Consider the following 19,034-nt stretch of genomic DNA (forward strand, 5'->3'; position numbering starts at 1 on the left):
TCCTACATTTTGCAATTTTTATGGGAGGATTTTGGCTCCCATTAAAAGCTCATGATATACCAGACTGCTGTTTTTATGCATTTGTCAAAGCGGCAACAACCAATAGAAGGAACCCTTTTCCAACCTGCATGAGTTGCACCTGCCGTCCTATGCAGGTTATTGAGTCATTTTGTTTTCTGACTTGAGGATCAACACCCTCTCTTTGTCTGCAACTGTGTTCATGTGTTAGATGAGTCGGATCGGCCGCTAAACCGTATTGGTCGTCGTTGTCTCCCTCCCAAAGTTAAATTGAGTGCATCGTTTAGCGTGTGACTGGAAGCAGAGCAAAAGCCACTTAAGGGATTTCATGTGATCATTTCAGCCTGTTTGATTCCCCTCGGGAATAAAAGAGAGTAAGATGGAGGGAGAGAGGGAAAATTGCCGGTGTTTTCACACCCATCCCTGGAGATTGTTCTGCTTCCTAAGCTAGCCTCTTTGGGCTCTGACTGTCACGCTTTTCTTCCATCCATGGATAATCAATCCCTTTTCCAAAGAAGCCTCTATGGGCACATGAGCGCTGGGCTCTTCTCTCCCATTGGACAATGGGATGAAACTGGGATGTTGGGGTATTTCCGTGGCCTTCGCTTTAGCTATGTTGAGAGAGACTTCATTTGACCTCAACTCCCAAAGAAGCATCAAAACATGCTTGGCAGAGCATTGGAAGCCTCGCTGTTTAGGTAGTGCAAAGAACGTTTTTTTTTTTTTTTCCTCAGCTGCATTTGCTTCTATTTCAAATCACCCTTGCAAATCCGATTCAAAGATTTGTGAAAAATTCAGTAGTTACAGGTTTTGTTTTCTAAGCAGGCCTACAAGTAAGTACCATACAAACCCGAAAGTCAGGCTATTTTCTGTTGGACGTTACCTATTCCAAAAGAAGGAGCCACCACAACAAGGGGTGTTAAGAGAAGAACTCATGAAGGAGAATGTACACAGAACGTTGCTTTCAAAGACTGCAGTTGCACCTCATGTTTGTATACTTTAATTGAATTAAATAGAATAAAACAAATTCAACTCATTTGTCATGGTTGTAGAAACAGTGAAAATAATTTTTGCAGCATATTATTGTTCATTAAAAAAAAGAAGGAAAAAAAAGTACAAGTGCACCTGAATGGATCAGAATAATTTGAGTGCGACGATTCAACAGAAATAAACAGGATGTACTGTACATACAGGTGTTACATGGATCAGCAGTCAGCAATTTGCCGCAGATTCACTCAGTATTTCAAACCGAGAAGAAAAATGCAACAAGTTGACACTGAATATATAGAAAAACAAGGGTTATATCTAAATATTAGCAACACGTTAGCGGAAGCAAAGCAGAAGGCCAAGACAACGTGAGCGTAACATAGCGTGTCACGCGGCAAGCTCAATTGGGCCAAACAATGGCAACTGAAAAGTGAAAACCCTTGAAGGGCATTAAGAACATATGAGCTTAAAAGTTCTACTCGACCTAATAGGCTCAGTCGAGATAGCTGAATTGAGCTGAGGAAAGTGGCAAGTGAAATGAACTGTGACCATTGCCCATCCAAGGAGCTGGAAAGCACTGGAAAAGTAGCAAGCCCAGTCACCACCATTAGGCCCAGCATCATATTCACACCAGTAACCACTGTGATTTATGACCCCTGTATCGTCAGCCCCCCGGCGGTAAATGAGTAGCCCAGAAAAAGCGATTGAGGGGGAGAAAAGAGGGAGCAATATGTTTTTTGCCGGTACCATTTTTATTTTGCTCTAAATCAGTTGTGGGCAAACTACGGCCCGGGGGCCACCTGCAGCCCGTTAAACGTTTTAATCTGGCCCGCCAAACTTGAATATAATTAAATGACGAAACCTTGTTAATGTTTTATTTTCTAAATACTGTGGTGTGTCAAATACATATATATTGCTGGAATACTTTTGTTCACTTTCATTTTAAATTAAATGTATTTTTTTTTCCTCTGATGAGGTGAGGTTACCAAAACACTCCATCCTTCTGCTCCTGGTCCGGCCCCTCTGTCAAATTTTACAACCCATTGTGGCCCGCCAATCAAAAAGTTTGCCCACCCCTGCTCTAAATAAAACTTGGCACAAATCAAGAGATTAATATTTTGATTGAAATTTTTGCCTTGGCCGAAACCAAATGCGTTGAGTACAGTAGACTAAAATAGGCTACATACCAGGGAAACTACAACACTTTTACTGTCTGTTGTGCTTTTCAAATGCCAGTTTATCTTCCAGTGGAAATACTGTAATATCAATTACACCAACGGAAAAAAAAATGTTGAATTATTATTTTGTCATTGTAAGAAAACGTTTACCTTTTCACAGGCGCAGCAATTCAGCAACATCATTGCTTTGATTCCTTTTGCTTCTTACGTTTGCTCGGGCACTTGTTGCTAGGCATAATTCAACTGCTATAGCGAAAAAAGAAACACTTGAATGAATTAGTCGGCGTTAATATGATAAAACGAATCCACATATGCCCGTCCACTTGAGTCCATACGTCTGAGGCGGAATTCCCTGATAGGCCAAATTTTTCATTCACTCTCACAAGGCTTAAATGTCAAACTAAGCTGATCCAGCACTGTGCAGGATCATGAGACACATCATGTGAAATTACACCATATCAATAAGAATACGGGTGGTGCGGTGGGTCACTAGTTGACACGTCTGCTTCACAGTGCAGAGATCTAAGGTTCGTACTCCGCTTTTCCTCCCAAATTCCAAAAACAAGCCTCGTAGTTTGATTGGACACTGTAAATTGCCCCCAGGTGTGACTGTGAGTGTGACTGGTTGTTCGTCTTTTTGTGCCCTGAAGTGATCTGGGATAGGCTCCAGCACACCCGCGACCCTCGTGAGGAGAAGCAGATCAGATAAGGGGTGGATGGATGGATGATAAGAATAAGGATGAAAGGATGGTGCATCATTTATTTCACAAATCTTACAGTTGATTCACTGCTCTGGATTGTATCTAAAACCACAATGGTCGAAGAAATGAATAATTTTGGTGAGGGCACTTTTCATTTTTCTCTTATATACTTTTTGTCATTCTTTTTTTGTAATATCTGTTTTTTATCGCTGCCAGTTGGTCTCTTGAAGGCTACAGCATCCTTAGAAATAAAAGCACCACACACACTGAACATAGAAGGAACCTGTCTGGCAATACCGTCGTGTTATGCAGCGTGTGTGTCATTTCGAGGTTGTGGAGATGGCTGAGGGGCAGTTTTTCCAATCCTGTTATATCTGACAGAAACAAATGAAGAGAACATGCAGTCCAAGCAGGCAGTAAATGTCAGTTGCACTGTTGTTTGTTTTCACTGAAGGTAATCGCATCATTTCCCTTGATTTTGAATCATTGTCGCGGAAGTCGCAAATGGATTTTTTTTATCTAAAAGCTTACCAGTAGCCCACCACTTTATGTCTGGCCCTTGAGCCATTCTCATTGTCAGAACTTACTGTACCATAGTGACATATAGTATAGCGACGACCCAATTTTTTTTTTTTTCGTCTTTAGCTCGCGGTGACATCCCTCATCCTCTTTTCCCTTTTGTTCCCTACCTCATCTGTGATTTCAGCCACATCGCTGCCCGAGCCCGCCGTGTCCCAACATTGCTCTCTGTCTGTGTACGGATGCTGTGCCGACAACTTCACAGCCGCCATGGGAGTCGCACAGGCTGGCTGTCCAAGTGAGTCCTCCTCTACATCATGTTATGACCCTTTGGCTTTCGTTGGGTTCATATCGTAAAAATATTATGTTATCAGATTAAATTATGTCACCATGGCGATTTGTTTGATAGCTAGAAGAATTGATGGTGTCATTAATTTGGTGTAGATCCAGAATATTTGGAACTTCAGCTAACATTAGCTAACCTTGCGGTTCTGCTGCATTTAGAAAGGTCAACACTTAACTGAGTTGGAGTCATAACAAGGTTCAAGTCACACAAACTTTCTCACAAATTCAATTCTTAAAATGCAGGCTTATACATGCCTTTGTTCTTAAATCTCTGTCCTTGTTGCTTACAAACGAGAACGCTAGCTACTCCGATTTTGGATGTTTGACCTTATAAGAGCGCAAGACTGCAATTCTGTCATGTAGCGTATAAAAATGAGTGAAGTAAGTTAGCGGTTTTTCCAGACTACAAAAAGGACTGCATGCATGGAGTGACAACATGAGAAAGGTGGTAAAACCTAGCTTACGCTGAACCTAGTGGCACACCAAAGTGTTGGTTGCAGGTACAATCTTTGAAAAGTAAAAACTCATGAGGTCATTTTGACTAGCACTGATTTATTGAATATTTTTACTCGTACACATCTCCGGGGTTATCACACATTTAACAACAGAGGTTTGTATTCCAGTCCGATGGCATTCTAGTCGCTTGTAACATATTGACAGCAAATCCTGTTATGCCACCTGACCTTTCCACCGGAAATGCTGAAAGCGTCGCCGCGCATAAGGCCCATTGAATTAGCAAAATAGGACAATGAGTGTCTGTTGTAAATTCTCGACTTGAGTGTGGAGTGTGGCTGAAAAACACAATTTGAAATAGGGATAAACACGGATTTAGTCGAGATTTAGCTCACTCTCTGCACCATCTATTTGTGGAACACTGAGCCTTGCTAAATCCACAGAACGCTCCTTTAAGTTACCCGTACATTGTGGGAGAAGAAGTCACTGAAATAAACAATCTATTGTTGAGGAATTCATTTTGCCCTTGATATTGTTGTTGTGTTGTCCTCAGGCACCTGCCAATGTAACGTCTATGGCTCCTACAAGGGAACATGTGACCCAGCCACCGGTCAGTGCTCTTGCAAGCCGGGTGTCGGGGGACAGAAGTGCGACCGCTGCGAGCCGGGCTTCTGGAACTTCCGCGGTATTGTGACGGAGAACATGAGCGGCTGCACACGTAAGCGTTTTTTTTTACTGGGAAGGGGGGTTTGTTTTTTTGGGGGCATCTGACATTTTGAAGAGCCAAGTGCATCAAATTTGATTGTCTTATTGGTTGTATAAATAATTGAGTCTGTCGACTACCTACGCACCCATCAAGTGAGAAATTACAAAACCCGTAAATCTTGTTACCTGCCTATTTGAAAGCGCGTTTGCTGATATATATGGCCACAGTTTGACTGATTTAGTGCACATAATACCAACACTACACCAAACTTTTCTGACCGTGGCATGCCAGGTCGGCTGACAAAGGTCCTTGCTTTGTATTAATGTAGAAGATCCACCCCGGTTGTCATGGTAACAAAAATTCACTCAGCATGACCTCACTGTAGATGTGAGCAGTGAGCGCCACAGCAAATGAGTAACCCCATTTGCTTGTGACAGGAATGTTCCCTCAAAACATTCCAAATAAGGGCTGAAAAGTGTTATTTGGAAAATGATGTTCCATAAGCCAATAAATTGCATCAAAAACTCAGCTTTAATACAATTTTTTAACACTCGTTTTAGTTTGATTTTGACATTGGATTTAGATTAAAAATCAAAAAATTAAAAATGAACTTTGCTTTAGCAAACTGAATCCAATAAACATCCATTTGTATTCACGTAGTCCGCTTCACTCCTTTGTGATGCAGTTTCCTGCAGCTGAAGTGTCAAAGTTCAGAATCTTTTATTGCCGCAGATCATATCTAGTCAACAAACTGAGATGTTCCTCAGCCTCCCTTAACAAGGTTGGCCGACAGCAAGCGTGGGAAAGGGATGAAAGCCAATACGCGATCCCGAAAGACGAAGAAAAGCACACATCATTGATTTTAGGAGCACGGCAGGATGAGGGTGATTGTCTGGCGTGTTGTTACACACTTGTATTCCCCTGTTGCTTTCAGAATGGGTGAGTTACGGGACAGTTACGGACCTCAACCCTAATTGAGCCACCCCTTATATCAATCTTTTTCTTCTCTCCTTGTCCACGGGCAGCGTGCAACTGCGACGCCAGCGGGTCCGTGCGTGACGACTGCGAGCAGATGTCGGGTCTGTGCTCTTGTAAGGCCGGGGTGAAGGGCATGAAGTGTAATGTGTGTCCAGATGGAAGCAAGATGGGCATGAACGGCTGTGACAAAGGTAATACAGAGGCAATTACCGAAACAAAACTGACAAAAATGGCAATGCACACTTGTTCTCACTTTTTGTTCTTTAACGCTGTTATTTTGGGGATAACTTTGTGCCTCTGCCAATAATCAGTAGCAAGGAGGACAATAGTCCAATATACATTTTTAATGACACAAAACAGTACTCATTAATATTTTATTACCTCCAGTTGTTTTAATCTGCAAGTTTAAGTCCACGTGCAACTTAAAAATTGTATTTTTGGATAAATGTGTAAACCTGGGGCATGATGGCCTCACAGTGCACGGGTGCAGGATTTGGCTCCGGCTCCAGCCTTCCAGTGTGGAGTTTGGACGTTCTCCCCGTGCCTGTGTGGGTTTCCTCCTGGTGCTCTGGTCTCCTCCCACATTCTAGAAACATGCAAGGTAGGTTAATTGGAGACCCCAAATTGTCCCCAGGTGTGATTGTGAGTGTGAATGGTTGTTTGTCTGTGTGCGCTGCGATTGGCTGGCAACCAGTTCAGGGTGTACCCCGCCTACTGCCCGAAGACAGCTGGGATAGGCTCCAGCATGCCAACGACCCTCTTAAGGAAAAGGCGATTTGGATGGATGTATCAACTTGGTATACATTTTTTCATTTATGAATCGTTTCCCAGTAGATTGGAATATTGTCTTTTTGTTTCTTTTCTGTCATAAAACTAAAACTTCTTATCACCAAATCTTGTACCGTTTAGTATTTTAACGAGTTGATTTTTTACAGTGATTGGAATTGAACAAAAAGTCAGTTTGAGTTCAAGAAATTGCTGAATTGATTGAAAACCACTTCCTCGACAATATTGGTTTCGAAGAGAAGGTTTGAGATGGGCCTAGAATTTGCAAACTGGACACATCCGACACATCCCTTCTAAAATATATAAGTCCTCCTTAGAAACTCTTTAATTTTGTATTTCTGCATAAGGACTATTGATTCCTCAGATGAGTAATAAAAACGGACTGGGTTCTAAGTAGGTTGATAGAAAGGTCGGCTCCTACTGCGGGAGGGGCACGCAGCTGCTTGATTAAGATGCTCTATCAGCTATTGACTAGAAGTCAAAAGCTTAATCAAGTCAGCAACAGGGCGCACTGTTGGGGCTCCCCTCCCTGCTCACCATGTCAGATGAAAAGACAAGGCACTGGGAGGTGGAAGCATGAAAGCAGGAGCCAAGGACAGGCGGCATTTTAAGCTGTTATGATGTAGCTATGATGCAAAAGGCCTTTCACTTACGGCCTGGTGTGTGCACACCAGGCTCTGCCGGATTGTGCTGCAGTGAACTTCAAGGCTACAAACGCTTCTTAAATATGAAGACTTACTGAATGTAAACATGGAAAAAAAAGCCTATCCAAAATATTCCAGAGTGGAGTACATTTTCACAATCTAACATTCTTTTTGATCCACTGTGGCTGCTTGGATGAAATAGTGTGCTACAGGAAAACTCTGAATTATTCATTTATGTATCTTGACAGGTGAATACACTCCTTTGTGACTGTATTAATGTATTAAAGCCTTGGGCAATATGAGTTTATAATACATAGATAATGTATCCTATCAATAATTCAAAGTTATTCTCTTTGTATGTCAATAAAATCCAACTTATAACCGCACCTTTATACATAATACTAGATTTTGAAGAATTTTTCCTCATTCCTGCACAGTCCTACATAAACCTCCGTGTAACTCTTGTTTATGTTTTGATTTTGCGAATATATAAAAGCAAGACTATTGTTTACCATGTTGACATTGTGAACACAAAGTGAGGAGATTTTAATAAAAGCCAAATATCTGGTTTTATTTCATTCTCAATAATACAAACTCGTTTCTTTTTCAGGTCCAGAGGCTCCAAATTCATGTGATGAGTTAGTTTGTAGTTTTGGATCATCTTGTATTGAGGTGAATGGTCAGGCCCATTGTGAGTGCCCCTCACCCGACTGTGATGAAAGGAACAAAACTAAGGTGTGTCTTTTGAATCCGTATCTGTGTTTTTTTTTTGGGGGGTGGGGGGTGACAGCTTGAAATGAGAGGGGTTGCTCGTGTGGGCCAAGAGGGACTAAAGTGTTCTCCATCTCTGCCGTTGTGGAGCAGGTGTGCGGTTCTGATGGGGTGACGTATGGCGACCAGTGCCAGCTGAGGACCATCGCCTGTAGGCAGGACAAGGATGTCACAGTGCAACATTTTGGACAATGCACAGGTGAGCCCAGATGAAGCCTCTGTGCATCACACACATCGTACAGATGGACAAATTCTTCCCCAGCTGACAGCAAGCAGCGGCGTCAGACACATCTAAGCACCACCCCCCAACCTTATACTAACTTTTCATGGCCTTAAATTCTGACCTTTGTGCATCTAGTGTGGAGTTAATTCCCATTCTTGTGACAGAATGGCAACCAGTCCAGGGTGTAGTTCAACATGGATAGTTCATGACCCTGAACAAGATAAGCCATGTAGAAAACAAAGACCTCTGCCAAGGGTGTAATCTTTTAAACCGTGGAAATTTGCGGGTCTTACCTCTATGATGACATTTAGGATGGGCAGGACATTATGCATGTGTACATTTATTTATTTGTTTATTTGTATGCATATTAATTTATTTCAAATTTCTTTAAAAATGTGTTTTGTTTTGTTTATTTTCAGACTAGATTAGTAGTTCACTTTTTGAGTTTGAAGGGACAGTGTTTTTTTTTTTTCAATGTTCATTGTTTAAAAAAAAACTACCAGTTTCAGCAATATGCAAAAAAAAATGTGTTCTATCGCTTCCTTGTAAACGTTTTCATGTAACTGCAGGTGAATGTTTTACCGTCATCTTTCTGCTACGGATAACTGAACGAGACAAACATAGTTCCTCAACATCATGACTGTGTCACAAATGGAATCCACTTACTTGGTCACTCCAGGAACTACAAGAAGTCGTTTGTGATGACAGTTTGCTTGTTACTCTGCTGAAGAAATTGGTGTTAGGCTTAGTGAAAGGCACAGCTCCTCGCTCGTTTTGTCCAGATGCCAATGGGCACTGATTGGATCAGTGTTTTGGGTCGCAGGTCATGACTTTCATGTCTGGTAATGTTGTCACGCTGACTGCCAGATTTCGCCACGTTGGGAGTGCATGGAAATGTTGCGGTGAAGAAGCGGAGGGCCAGCTGTATGGTTCTGGACATGAGCCACTGCCAGATGTCTTACATGCTTGGCTGAAAGTGATCCGTTCACTGCATCTCTCTGTGCACTTAGGCCAGGTGACCAAGTCCACACCTGTCACCGGGATAACTAATTCATCCACCATTAGTGACTCCTCGTCAGGCTCTTTTGTCCTCATTCTTAGGAGCCAAGCAGTTGATCTTTAAATTTAAGGGACAGCGGTCAAAGCAAAGATAAGCTGCGAACAGGTCACCAAGCCAGAATCGCTTAGAGCCGTGTTACCAGCGAAAAGAGGCTACCATTTTTTTTTCTTGCTTCCGTTGCCTGGCAGTTGCGATGTGACTCGTGCGTAATCCCTCGCCAAGTGTTGCCGCACATGGAAGCAAGGCCAGAAGACGCCTCCAAGCAGATTCTTTTTTTTTTTTTTTTTTTTCCGTCTCATTCTATCAAGCCCTCAGGGAAGGACCAGACAGGCGCCCTGACGAAGGATCTTTTAATTCTTTCCCCCCGGATGCGGTTGCGTGGCGGGAAGCATCTCCGCCACTACTGTAAGCTTCAGGGGTTCGATCTGGAGCTCATTTCACGTGTGGCTGGGTGCGAATTAGCATTAGCTGTGCCTCCTTCCCCTTGCTGTGCTCCAGCCCGGCCCTTCAATCCCCTCCTGCTGCGTACATGCAGAGTTTGCAGACGTGCCGGATTTGTGAACGCTCGTGCTTACCACAGTGCATTTGTCACCGATGTAACACGAAGGGTTTATGGATTTGAGTGACGATTGAGGTACAGTGGCGGCTCCAAGGTCGAACACCATCCGTTCACGATACTTTTTTCAAAGTAATAAACACAATGCATCATGATTATTGTTTTTTTGGGCGTTCCATATAAACATCTTAGCTGTGGTGCACTATAAATGAACGATATTTACCATTTAATGGAAAGGACAAAATTGAAATTATCGATGGCGCGAGTCCTTGATTCAGGCAGCATTTTATCGCAAACTATAAAGCAATTCCTGTCCTATACCTGAAAAAAAAATATTAATGTGCCTTCTTCAGAGGTGGGACTTTGCACCAGTGAGGAATCATACCCCTGGTGGGAAGCGGCCAGTCACTTGGCAATGCCATATGGCGTTATCACCTGTATGTTTGCAGCAAATTGGCAAATAATGCTAGCATATGGCATTGTCAGCCTGGGTGTTAGTCAGGCTTCTGTTGCCTTCACCAGCACGTGTTCAGAGGTTTTATTTCTCATTATTCAATCCCTCATCCTTCCTCCATTGTTTGCTCTGCCATCCTCTCTCCCACTGCTGCCTTTGTTAACGTGTTTACTTTGTCACTCTGTCGCCCTTCTTCTTCTGGCCTCTGTCTTTTGCCTTCACTCTCCTCCTTTCAACTGAACATGGCTGACACTCCGAACAATCTTAATAACCATGTTTCAACAATAAGTACATGGTTCCAGACAAACCGTGATGACAATGATTTTCTTTTTTTTTCTCCTCTCGGTCTGTTTAACTGGCCAGAGAGGGAAAAATGAATACAAATGGGGTGTTCAAGCTGATTGAGAAAAACAGCTGGGCTGTCTGTCCTTCCGTCTTGTACGTACAATATGCACACTATTTTCAATTCCGAGGTGTTGAAATGTTTGACTTCATTGACCATTTAGTTGATGACAGCCTTCTGACAGATCAGTGAGTCATCTCATACTATTGCCACTGTAGAGACAAAAAACGTGGCACAAAACACACACAAATGAATGCTGACTTTAATCATGTCAATTGCTTGTTTTTCCCATGAGTAAGTCGTCATAGTGTGTGAGTGACAGGTTTAGGATTGAAATTAATCACTCTGATCAGTCGTAATCCTACCGAGACATTTTAGTTTATTTTCCGTTATATTTGTGGGTAGTGTTTCAGAAGAGCATCTCGTGCCCTAGTACGCAAAGACATGCTTGGACTGTAGTTTGACGTGGAAAAATCAATTGAAACACCTTTGGGATTAGCAGATGTTGCTGTAGACTCGCTCTGACTTAGCTCCAGCATTAAAGATCTCTGACCTTCCGGATAAACGGACATCAATCCTCGCAACCTCTTTGCAAAATATTGCTGAAGTTTTCCCAGGAGACGGGAAGTTTCTGCTGCTGAAAATACAATATTTATTTCTGCCCATTTGCAATTCCTGCAGGAGTTCCACTACTCTTGTAGGTGCAGTGTATCTTTTTCTCCCCTCTTGCCTTAGACTCTGCCATTATCGGCACAGCTATCCAGCCACCTGACACTAAGCCTGCATGCAGAGTGACAGGTGTAGCCAAGGGGAACGCCAACGCCACAATGTCTACGATACCATCTCAACTTCTTTTGCGACCCACTCCAAATCTGTCCCTATAACAAAAAGTGTTCCGAGCTCTAAGCTGACACCTCTCCCCGGCCCTCTGCTGTCCCAGGTGGTATCGCGTTTCACACCTCAGTGAGGAACTTCCAGTCAAGGAGGCGATTATAGCAGCGTGATTAGGCTGTACACATAATGTTCGGCGAATCTTAATGACGATCATGTTTATGTCACCCACATGCAATTTTATTCCCATGGGCAGTGAGGAAGCAAAGAAAAGCTGCTTGTCTCAGCTTACTTGCTTAAGTAGCATCTCCTTATTTACCGGTACTCACTTTTCTTCAGGGGGACTTTTTGTCCTATTTATCATTCTTTCATCACACCCAGTTATGTCCTTTTTTTCATGGGTAATGATGGTCTCTCTGCAGCAATCCTCCTCTCTCTTCCATATTCTGAGTGATTCTTTGCCCAATGAGCGCTTGTTTGCTGTGCATCTGTTTGTGGTGGCGTTGACGACGTTGGCGCCAGCGAGCGGAGTGCCGCCTTTGAAGCCCTGAGTCAAAGCAGCTTGGGTTTTTTTTCTTTTTTTTTTTTTTTCATGGCCTATTTCTATCAATCATTCATCACCAGCGGCACTGGCTGTTGGTGATTAAAGCTTTACTCCTGCAAGGCAGCATGTGAATATGGATAGAAAATTCAAAGGCACTGGGATGGCATACATGCACCACACAAGCATGAATAAATAGTAAGTGTGAAAACCGGCAGAAAAGACACTCAATGCGATGGTGTGTGAACAATGTGCAGATGAAACGTTTCGCTCTGTGTGTCATCTGTTGGCACCATCCGTATTCGTCATTACTTTATGGGACATCTACCACAGAAGAAATAAATAACGGGAACCAGGATTCACAAAATAAAAAATATCATGCCGATCAATGCTTCACCTACACAGGCTGAAGCGGACGAGAGCAAGAATGTGCACGCAAATATTTCGCAAATAAGTCGCAGGAGGCTGACGGCGGCCAGCAGGCGGGCGTGGATCTTTAACCCCCCTTCCCGCGCCGGCTAACAGGAGGATAGCGGCACAACTAGTAGCAACAATTAGCTTCAGGCCGTAAAACCAAAAGGCATTAACACAACAAAATTAGCACTTACTCTTCCTGGGGTTTCATGTCGCGGATGGCATTCATTTTCCGACACCGCTTGCATTTGTTGAAGCTCATTTCCAAATCAATGTCTGTTTGAGTCCACCTCGTATTTATGAAAAAAGCTCTTCCCTTATTGCAGTATTGCAAAAATACCATCTGCTTATGTCTTCATCATCATTTTATCGTGTGAGAATCGTGCAGTTAGCTGTCAGCAAATTATGTTCAAAATTTTTAATTGCCTCCGTCTTAATTGCCCTGTAGTGGTGTAATTTCTACAACTCCTTGCTTGATTCCAAATTTTACAATCTCAGAAGCATTCCACTTTAGAAGGTCCACTGTATTTCATTCAAGGTTTTTGAATAGATGACCTTCCTGAACATCACTGACTCATTTTGTTTGGAATCAGTAACAATGTTTTTTTTTTTTTTTGCTACCACTGTTGTAAGTTTTGCTCTGTAGGGAAATTACAGTAAATGTCATAAGTTTCCAACATTTCCATCTTGGCTCAATCATTCATCCATTCCTTGCTTCCTCCCCTTCCCTCCACCAGAAACCATCTCCGAGCGGGCTGAGCGACCCACTGCAACCCCGCTTGCCGCCACCACCATCACAACGCCAGCCCCCTTAAATCATAACAAGGTGTGGGCCATCCCGCCTCCGAGAACGGCCGAGACTGCTGAGACTACGGTGCAGCCCCCTGCCACCACGCCCTCACCCACGCTCACACACCACCGTGCGCAAAAAAACCACCAACACCACTCCATCCACATCCAATCTCAGTCAACCCTTGCCCCTACCACTACCGCATCTCGAAGTAGCCCCGCCCCTTCCGCTGCTGCAAATTCTTTCGAGGGTTCGGGCAGCGGGGAGCCGAGTGGCGATGACCAAGCTGAGGAAGAGGAGGAGCAAGAAGAGGAAGCAGGTAGCGGCGTCCCAACAGAGGCCAGTGGGGCGGAGGAGCCTTTTGGTAAATCCTTGCTCTTTCATGATCACACCCATAATGCTTTCGCAGCTGTGCATATTGTGATTAAGGACCAAATATTTAATGTCATATCATAACATATTCATGTCATCAAATACTTCAAGTCAAGTATGTTGTTGTTGCGTGAAGCTGTGCCTATTCCTTTGATAATGTCCTATCGTTGACCACACCTGCCCGACAAATTACAACAAGCGCATTTATACATCACTATGTTCGTAATGCCAGATTTTGCTGTGTTAAATCACGAACTACAAATTCCATACAGATTAAAATCAATTACACACTTTTCTTGGTGATAACATGAATTTAAACAAAAGAATGCCAACACAAATTATTTTATTGGGCTTTGGGGGAAAATATTGACTCTTTTTTTTATGCCTGCAACATAATCCAAAAAAGAATGGACAGGGAAATATTTACTACTGTGTTACATCACTTTAAGCCAGCGCTGGGCAAACTTTTTGATTGGCGGGCCACAATGGGTTCTAAAATTTGACCGAGGGGCCGGGCCAGGAGCAGATGGATGGAGTGTTTTGGTAACCACACCTCGTCGGAGGAAAAAAATGCATTTAATTTGAAATGAAAGTGAACAAAAGCATTGCAACAAAATATCTGTCTTTGACACACCACAGTATTGATTCCAAAACCAATTTGAAATGTGGACTTGTCAGACCACAGCACACTTTGCATTAGTCAATCATAGATGAGCTTGGGCTCAGAGCGTATCTGGGTGTTGTTAATATACAGTGCTGCAGGGTAGAGTTTTAACTCTAGCAATGAACTGTGCTAACTGATAATAGTTTTCTGAAGTGCTCTCCAAAGCACCTAAGCCTTGCTCACATGGCAATATTCTTTACAAAATGATGCCCGATTATAATGGAGTGCATCCTGAGGGATTAAAGGTGACAGCAATTCGATATTTTTTTGCAGCCTTGCTGCTTACTTGCATGAATTTCTCTAGATTCTCTTTGATAATATCTCCATTTGAGTGAGAAAGCAATCTGCATGGTTCATTGTCACTGCCCCCCTTGCCCATACTGTCATTCTTCCAGCTTGCAAAAGAATACGTTTCGAGCTGGCCTGATGAAAGCACTGGCCCGTTTCGGGGTCTCTTTGGAACCAGAATTGAGAGGATGATATGACTGGGCGGTTTGAGGTGCGAGTGTGTGCGTATAGGCTACCTTCAATCAGTCACAGTCACATGACAAGTCGTCCCGAATCTTTCCCGACATGCCCTGGTGCCTGGGGGATGACTGGCGCCTTCCCATCAGATCCTGTCTTGTTTTCCTTCCATCCAGCCACCTCAGTTGTCAGATTGCAACAAACGTAAAGGATCGTTGGAATAGCGTGACCCCCGATGTGGTCTTCTTCTTCGTCTTCCTCGCCTCCCCGCTCTCCCAGCATCTTAGATTTATTCTCCTGTCAGCTGCTGACCAATGCTCGGTGACGCAAGAAGCATGTAGTCTGTCTACCATGGAGACCTGCTGTCTTGAGCCTCTGTGTGAATGAAAGTGTAGCCAACCATGCCTGAGTGTTTTTTTTTCCTTTTACCTTTTATTCCTATTCAGCTTTATGTGTGTCTAGTGAAGTGCAGATTTTACCAATACGGTGTGGAAATGTTGGGAGTATACAATATCCAATCGCATATTTTTAGAGTGTAACATGATAGGATTCAACAATGTGCCACATATTCACAGCAATACACACTTCAGTGGTTCTCTTTTCAAAACTCCGCTCAGGCATTCTTGCGTGGAGTTTGCTTGTTCTCCCTGGTTTTCTCCGAGCACTCCAGCTTCCAACCGCTTTCGCTGAGACCCCTAAATTGTCCATAGGTGTGAATGTGACTGTGAATTTTCAATCTGTGCCCTGTGATTGACTGGTAACCACTCCAGGGTGTATCACAGCTCTCACCCAAAGTCAGCTCGCGTACGAAATGGGAATAGAAATATCACAATTGGAATAAAAAAAATGAATGAATGGAAGTTCTGCTCGTTTTAGCGTGGAGTTAACCTAGAAATCAACTTTTTATTTTACCAAACAGATTAATTGTTGAATTACTGAAAGCTTCCTTACTTTTGCGGTAACTAACCATTAGTGTACCAGTGCAGTATAGTATATAAATCAAGCAGGCGGTTGGGTGTGTGCATACCTTGCGCATTGTGAAGTGGAGCTCTATTGAAATCCTCACCTAATGTATGTGCGTGTGTTAGTGCATGTTTATGTGACAGTTATTCCTAAGACTCCCCATGGAGTTGCCGTGCAGTCTCTTTGCCTCTTTTCCCCTCGCCGTCCTTTCCTCTTCAGCCCAGCACCCATAAATCTACCGACCACACTCCAACACGTGCCCTATAAGCCCCTCATCTTTCTCCTCCCTCCTTCCTTTGACCGCAAGTCCTTGAGCAGAACGTCCCCCTCCCCGTCTCTTGACGTCTTTACGACTTGTTTAGCCGTTAGCTGTTTGCCTCCATGATTATTTCTGATCGCCGCGCGACCATAAACCGCGTCGCTTCGGCCGAGACGCCCCTGCCGCCGACACCGTCATTAGAGAAGATGGAGGTTCACTGCTTGTGCAGTGTATTACACAGTTGGTCAGGGAGCGGGACCACATACTTTTATGATTTCTTTATGTTCAAAGACAGCCGCATATACGGGAAGCGTACATGTATATCTTTTCTCCTCGTGAGAAGGGGGAGGGACAGCCCTGACACCAGCAATCGGTCAGATCTCTTTATGCGGAAGCACCTCTGGCATTTTTATGTCAGATATGCTGCATATGACAAAACACTCTTTTACTGTCTGTCTTGGATTTTTCCAATTCCAATTTGTCAACTAATAGTTGACTTGACTCATTATAGAACTTCACAACTGACATAAAAGGTGAGAAAAGACTGGGTGAACTGTCAGCAAAAGGAAATCAGACAACTACTTTATATCATTTACATCCAAAAATCAGTAAGGATTAGGACGTCCTACTTTGTGATTACACACCATAATAATCATTTATTGTATTCTATTATTGTGTTATATTTGTAGACTTTTGAATATTGTACATGTAATATTATTATATTCTAAAATACACAACATGCTGTTTTTGCTCCTGATGGAGCGTCAGAGGTGGGCATGGTCGTTTTCACAGTGCTAAATATATGCTTTATATATTGCTTCCCATTTGAGAATTTGTGAAAATAATACAAATTCTATTAATGGCAACGAGCAGCCTTAAAATAAGACAAAAAAGCAAAATCACCAAAAAATAAATAAATAAATTCGAAAAATGCACCAAGACATACTGAATGATATTAAGTCTCCAAGTGGCATTTATGCAATCAGATTTTTATTGTTGTGGTTGTAGTGTGCGATGGAGTTTCTAATATTTGCACTCCACCCCGCCATCCAGGACCCACAATGGAAAACACCGCAATCCCCATTGCTGACCACAGGTCGTTCTGTGACAACACAGAATTTGGTTGCTGCCCTGACAGCGAGACTGCGGCCAGCAGCCCGGATGGAACGAACTGTCCACGTAAGTTTATTGTCATTTTCACTTTTGATTATTCTCGTACCATATACGCTTATGTTAGAGTTGTCACATCTGTTCTGAAAAATGCTAAGTCAAATTATTCATTGAGTATCAAATCTCATTTTCAGTAAGATTTTTTTTTCCTTTATTTTTCAGAAATTGCACAATCTCGATTCATAAGCAAACCGTGCTAGGCATGGTTAAAAATGTTTACAAATATGGGGATTTTATGCCTTCTAAAAGTAGTTTTTTTTTTATCTGTCATTATTATAATTTATGCATTCAAGAGATTTTGTGTTCATTTTCTGTGTTTATTTTGAGGTTACTAATATTCTGCCATCTGCAGTAAACAAACTGACATACAGCTGGTATCTTTTCTGCTTTCATGAATCACCTCCATCAAATTTGAGCAGATGGATAGAAAGTAAACAAATGTCACGTGGGAAAATATGACCAAAGTTTGTTATGACAGCGTAGATGAGCCTTTCACAAAACTGATCGGTTCAAAGAAATAAAAGAGAACGGATCGTGCAGTTGGACCTTCAAAAATTGACAATAAAATGTCGTAGTTAGAGAGCTTGTTTGAGATTTGAAATCAATTTTAGTCGAACATATTAACAACATTTCTGAGTGCTCGAATCGTGATCCATTTTTAATTGAAAGCTTACATCGTGGCAGTTCATGGAATTGAGCAATATTCGAAGTAAGTTTGAAAGTTAGCAAATGGCGTTTTTCGTATATCTGATGCAAAGTGTACATTTGTTAATTGGGTCCATCTGAGTCACATGTCAAATTTTGAATCCAGTTCTACACGGTATTAAAAATATGTTTTAGTATAAGACCCGAAAGGACGAGCAGCTGGTTCACATGTGCGAAATGCTTCTTATAAAGTCAAATTGTCAACTTTAGCCTGATATACGTATTACATTGTTGATACTTTAAAAATCCATTTATTATAAATTAATTGTCATTATTGCGTAAATATTCTCCTGATGTGTCTGTTGTACGCACTTATATTTAAGTGCAAAAAGTGTCACATGACCTCAGTCTGACAACATATTTATAAACCGCGGATCCCCAAGTGAATTTATTTTGAGGCTGCTGTCATTTGAAGTGAAGGCCATTGTCTCTATTTGTGGGAACTCTCGATCGTCCTGCGCATTTTATTCTTCGGTTTTAATCTCATTCACACTCACCACCACTTCTTATTAGTCAGTGGCACTCTTCAATATCTCCCTGGTGTGCTACATCTCACTTTTCTCTCCAGAGGCACCGGGTCAGTGTCAATCCTGCTTCGTAACACTCCATTTCTCGGCGGACTGGAATGAGAGTGGATCGGTTACTGAAGGGCTTTCATTCCAATCAGCGCTCTCTGATAGACTTGATTCAAAGAGATAAAGGGCTCTGTGCCGTCTCCGTCCCTTTACTTGAATTCAATTCTTTGAGTGTTTCACCACTGTTAATATAAAAAGCTAATTTTGGGCAGTATTTCTACCCGGTAGTATCCCAAAGTACCAAGTCCAACCAGGAAAATCATCTGCCCCACATCGCATACCATGTTTGGACGACAATACTATTTACCTTCTTTGATGCGCGCAGGCTCTTTTGAAATGAATTCCTCCTATTACACCAAAGTACAAACATAACCAACCAATCACAACATCTCTTCAGGTGGCCACTAAGGACATGTGGCGGTTTATTTTCTAAACCGCATTTCCATCTCGAGATACAGTTCTGTTTTGTCACATTATATTAAACCACAATTTGGTGTGTGTTTTAGCCAAGGAATGTGCAGGCGGAATGGTGAGCAACGTCACAGTCGTGTGAACAGTGTAAC

General features: G+C 42.5%; 1 protein-coding gene across 5 annotated transcripts in view; it reads left to right on the forward strand.

The window, feature by feature from the left end:
* agrn (agrin) overlaps window positions 1-19,034 on the forward strand; it is a 213,450-nt gene that overhangs the window by 151,349 nt on the left and 43,067 nt on the right. For 4 of the 5 annotated variants that reach the window (XM_088289716.1, XM_088289718.1, XM_088289719.1 and 1 more), the window contains 7 exons: window positions 3,591-3,701; window positions 4,755-4,919; window positions 5,933-6,076; window positions 7,926-8,050; window positions 8,180-8,285; window positions 13,246-13,662; window positions 17,075-17,200. In XM_088289716.1, coding sequence (XP_088145842.1) covers window positions 3,591-3,701; window positions 4,755-4,919; window positions 5,933-6,076; window positions 7,926-8,050; window positions 8,180-8,285; window positions 13,246-13,662; window positions 17,075-17,200 — 1,194 coding nt within the window. The remainder of the gene's footprint in view (window positions 1-3,590; window positions 3,702-4,754; window positions 4,920-5,932; window positions 6,077-7,925; window positions 8,051-8,179; window positions 8,286-13,245; window positions 13,663-17,074; window positions 17,201-19,034) is intronic. The other variant, XM_088289720.1, reaches the window with a different exon arrangement.

The sequence above is a fragment of the Idiotropiscis lumnitzeri genome, chromosome 3 (genome assembly GCF_059441095.1).
Source record: "Idiotropiscis lumnitzeri isolate Australia: NSW breed Sydney's pygmy pipehorse chromosome 3, RoL_Ilum_1.0, whole genome shotgun sequence".
Classification (NCBI taxonomy): Eukaryota; Metazoa; Chordata; class Actinopteri; order Syngnathiformes; family Syngnathidae; genus Idiotropiscis; species Idiotropiscis lumnitzeri.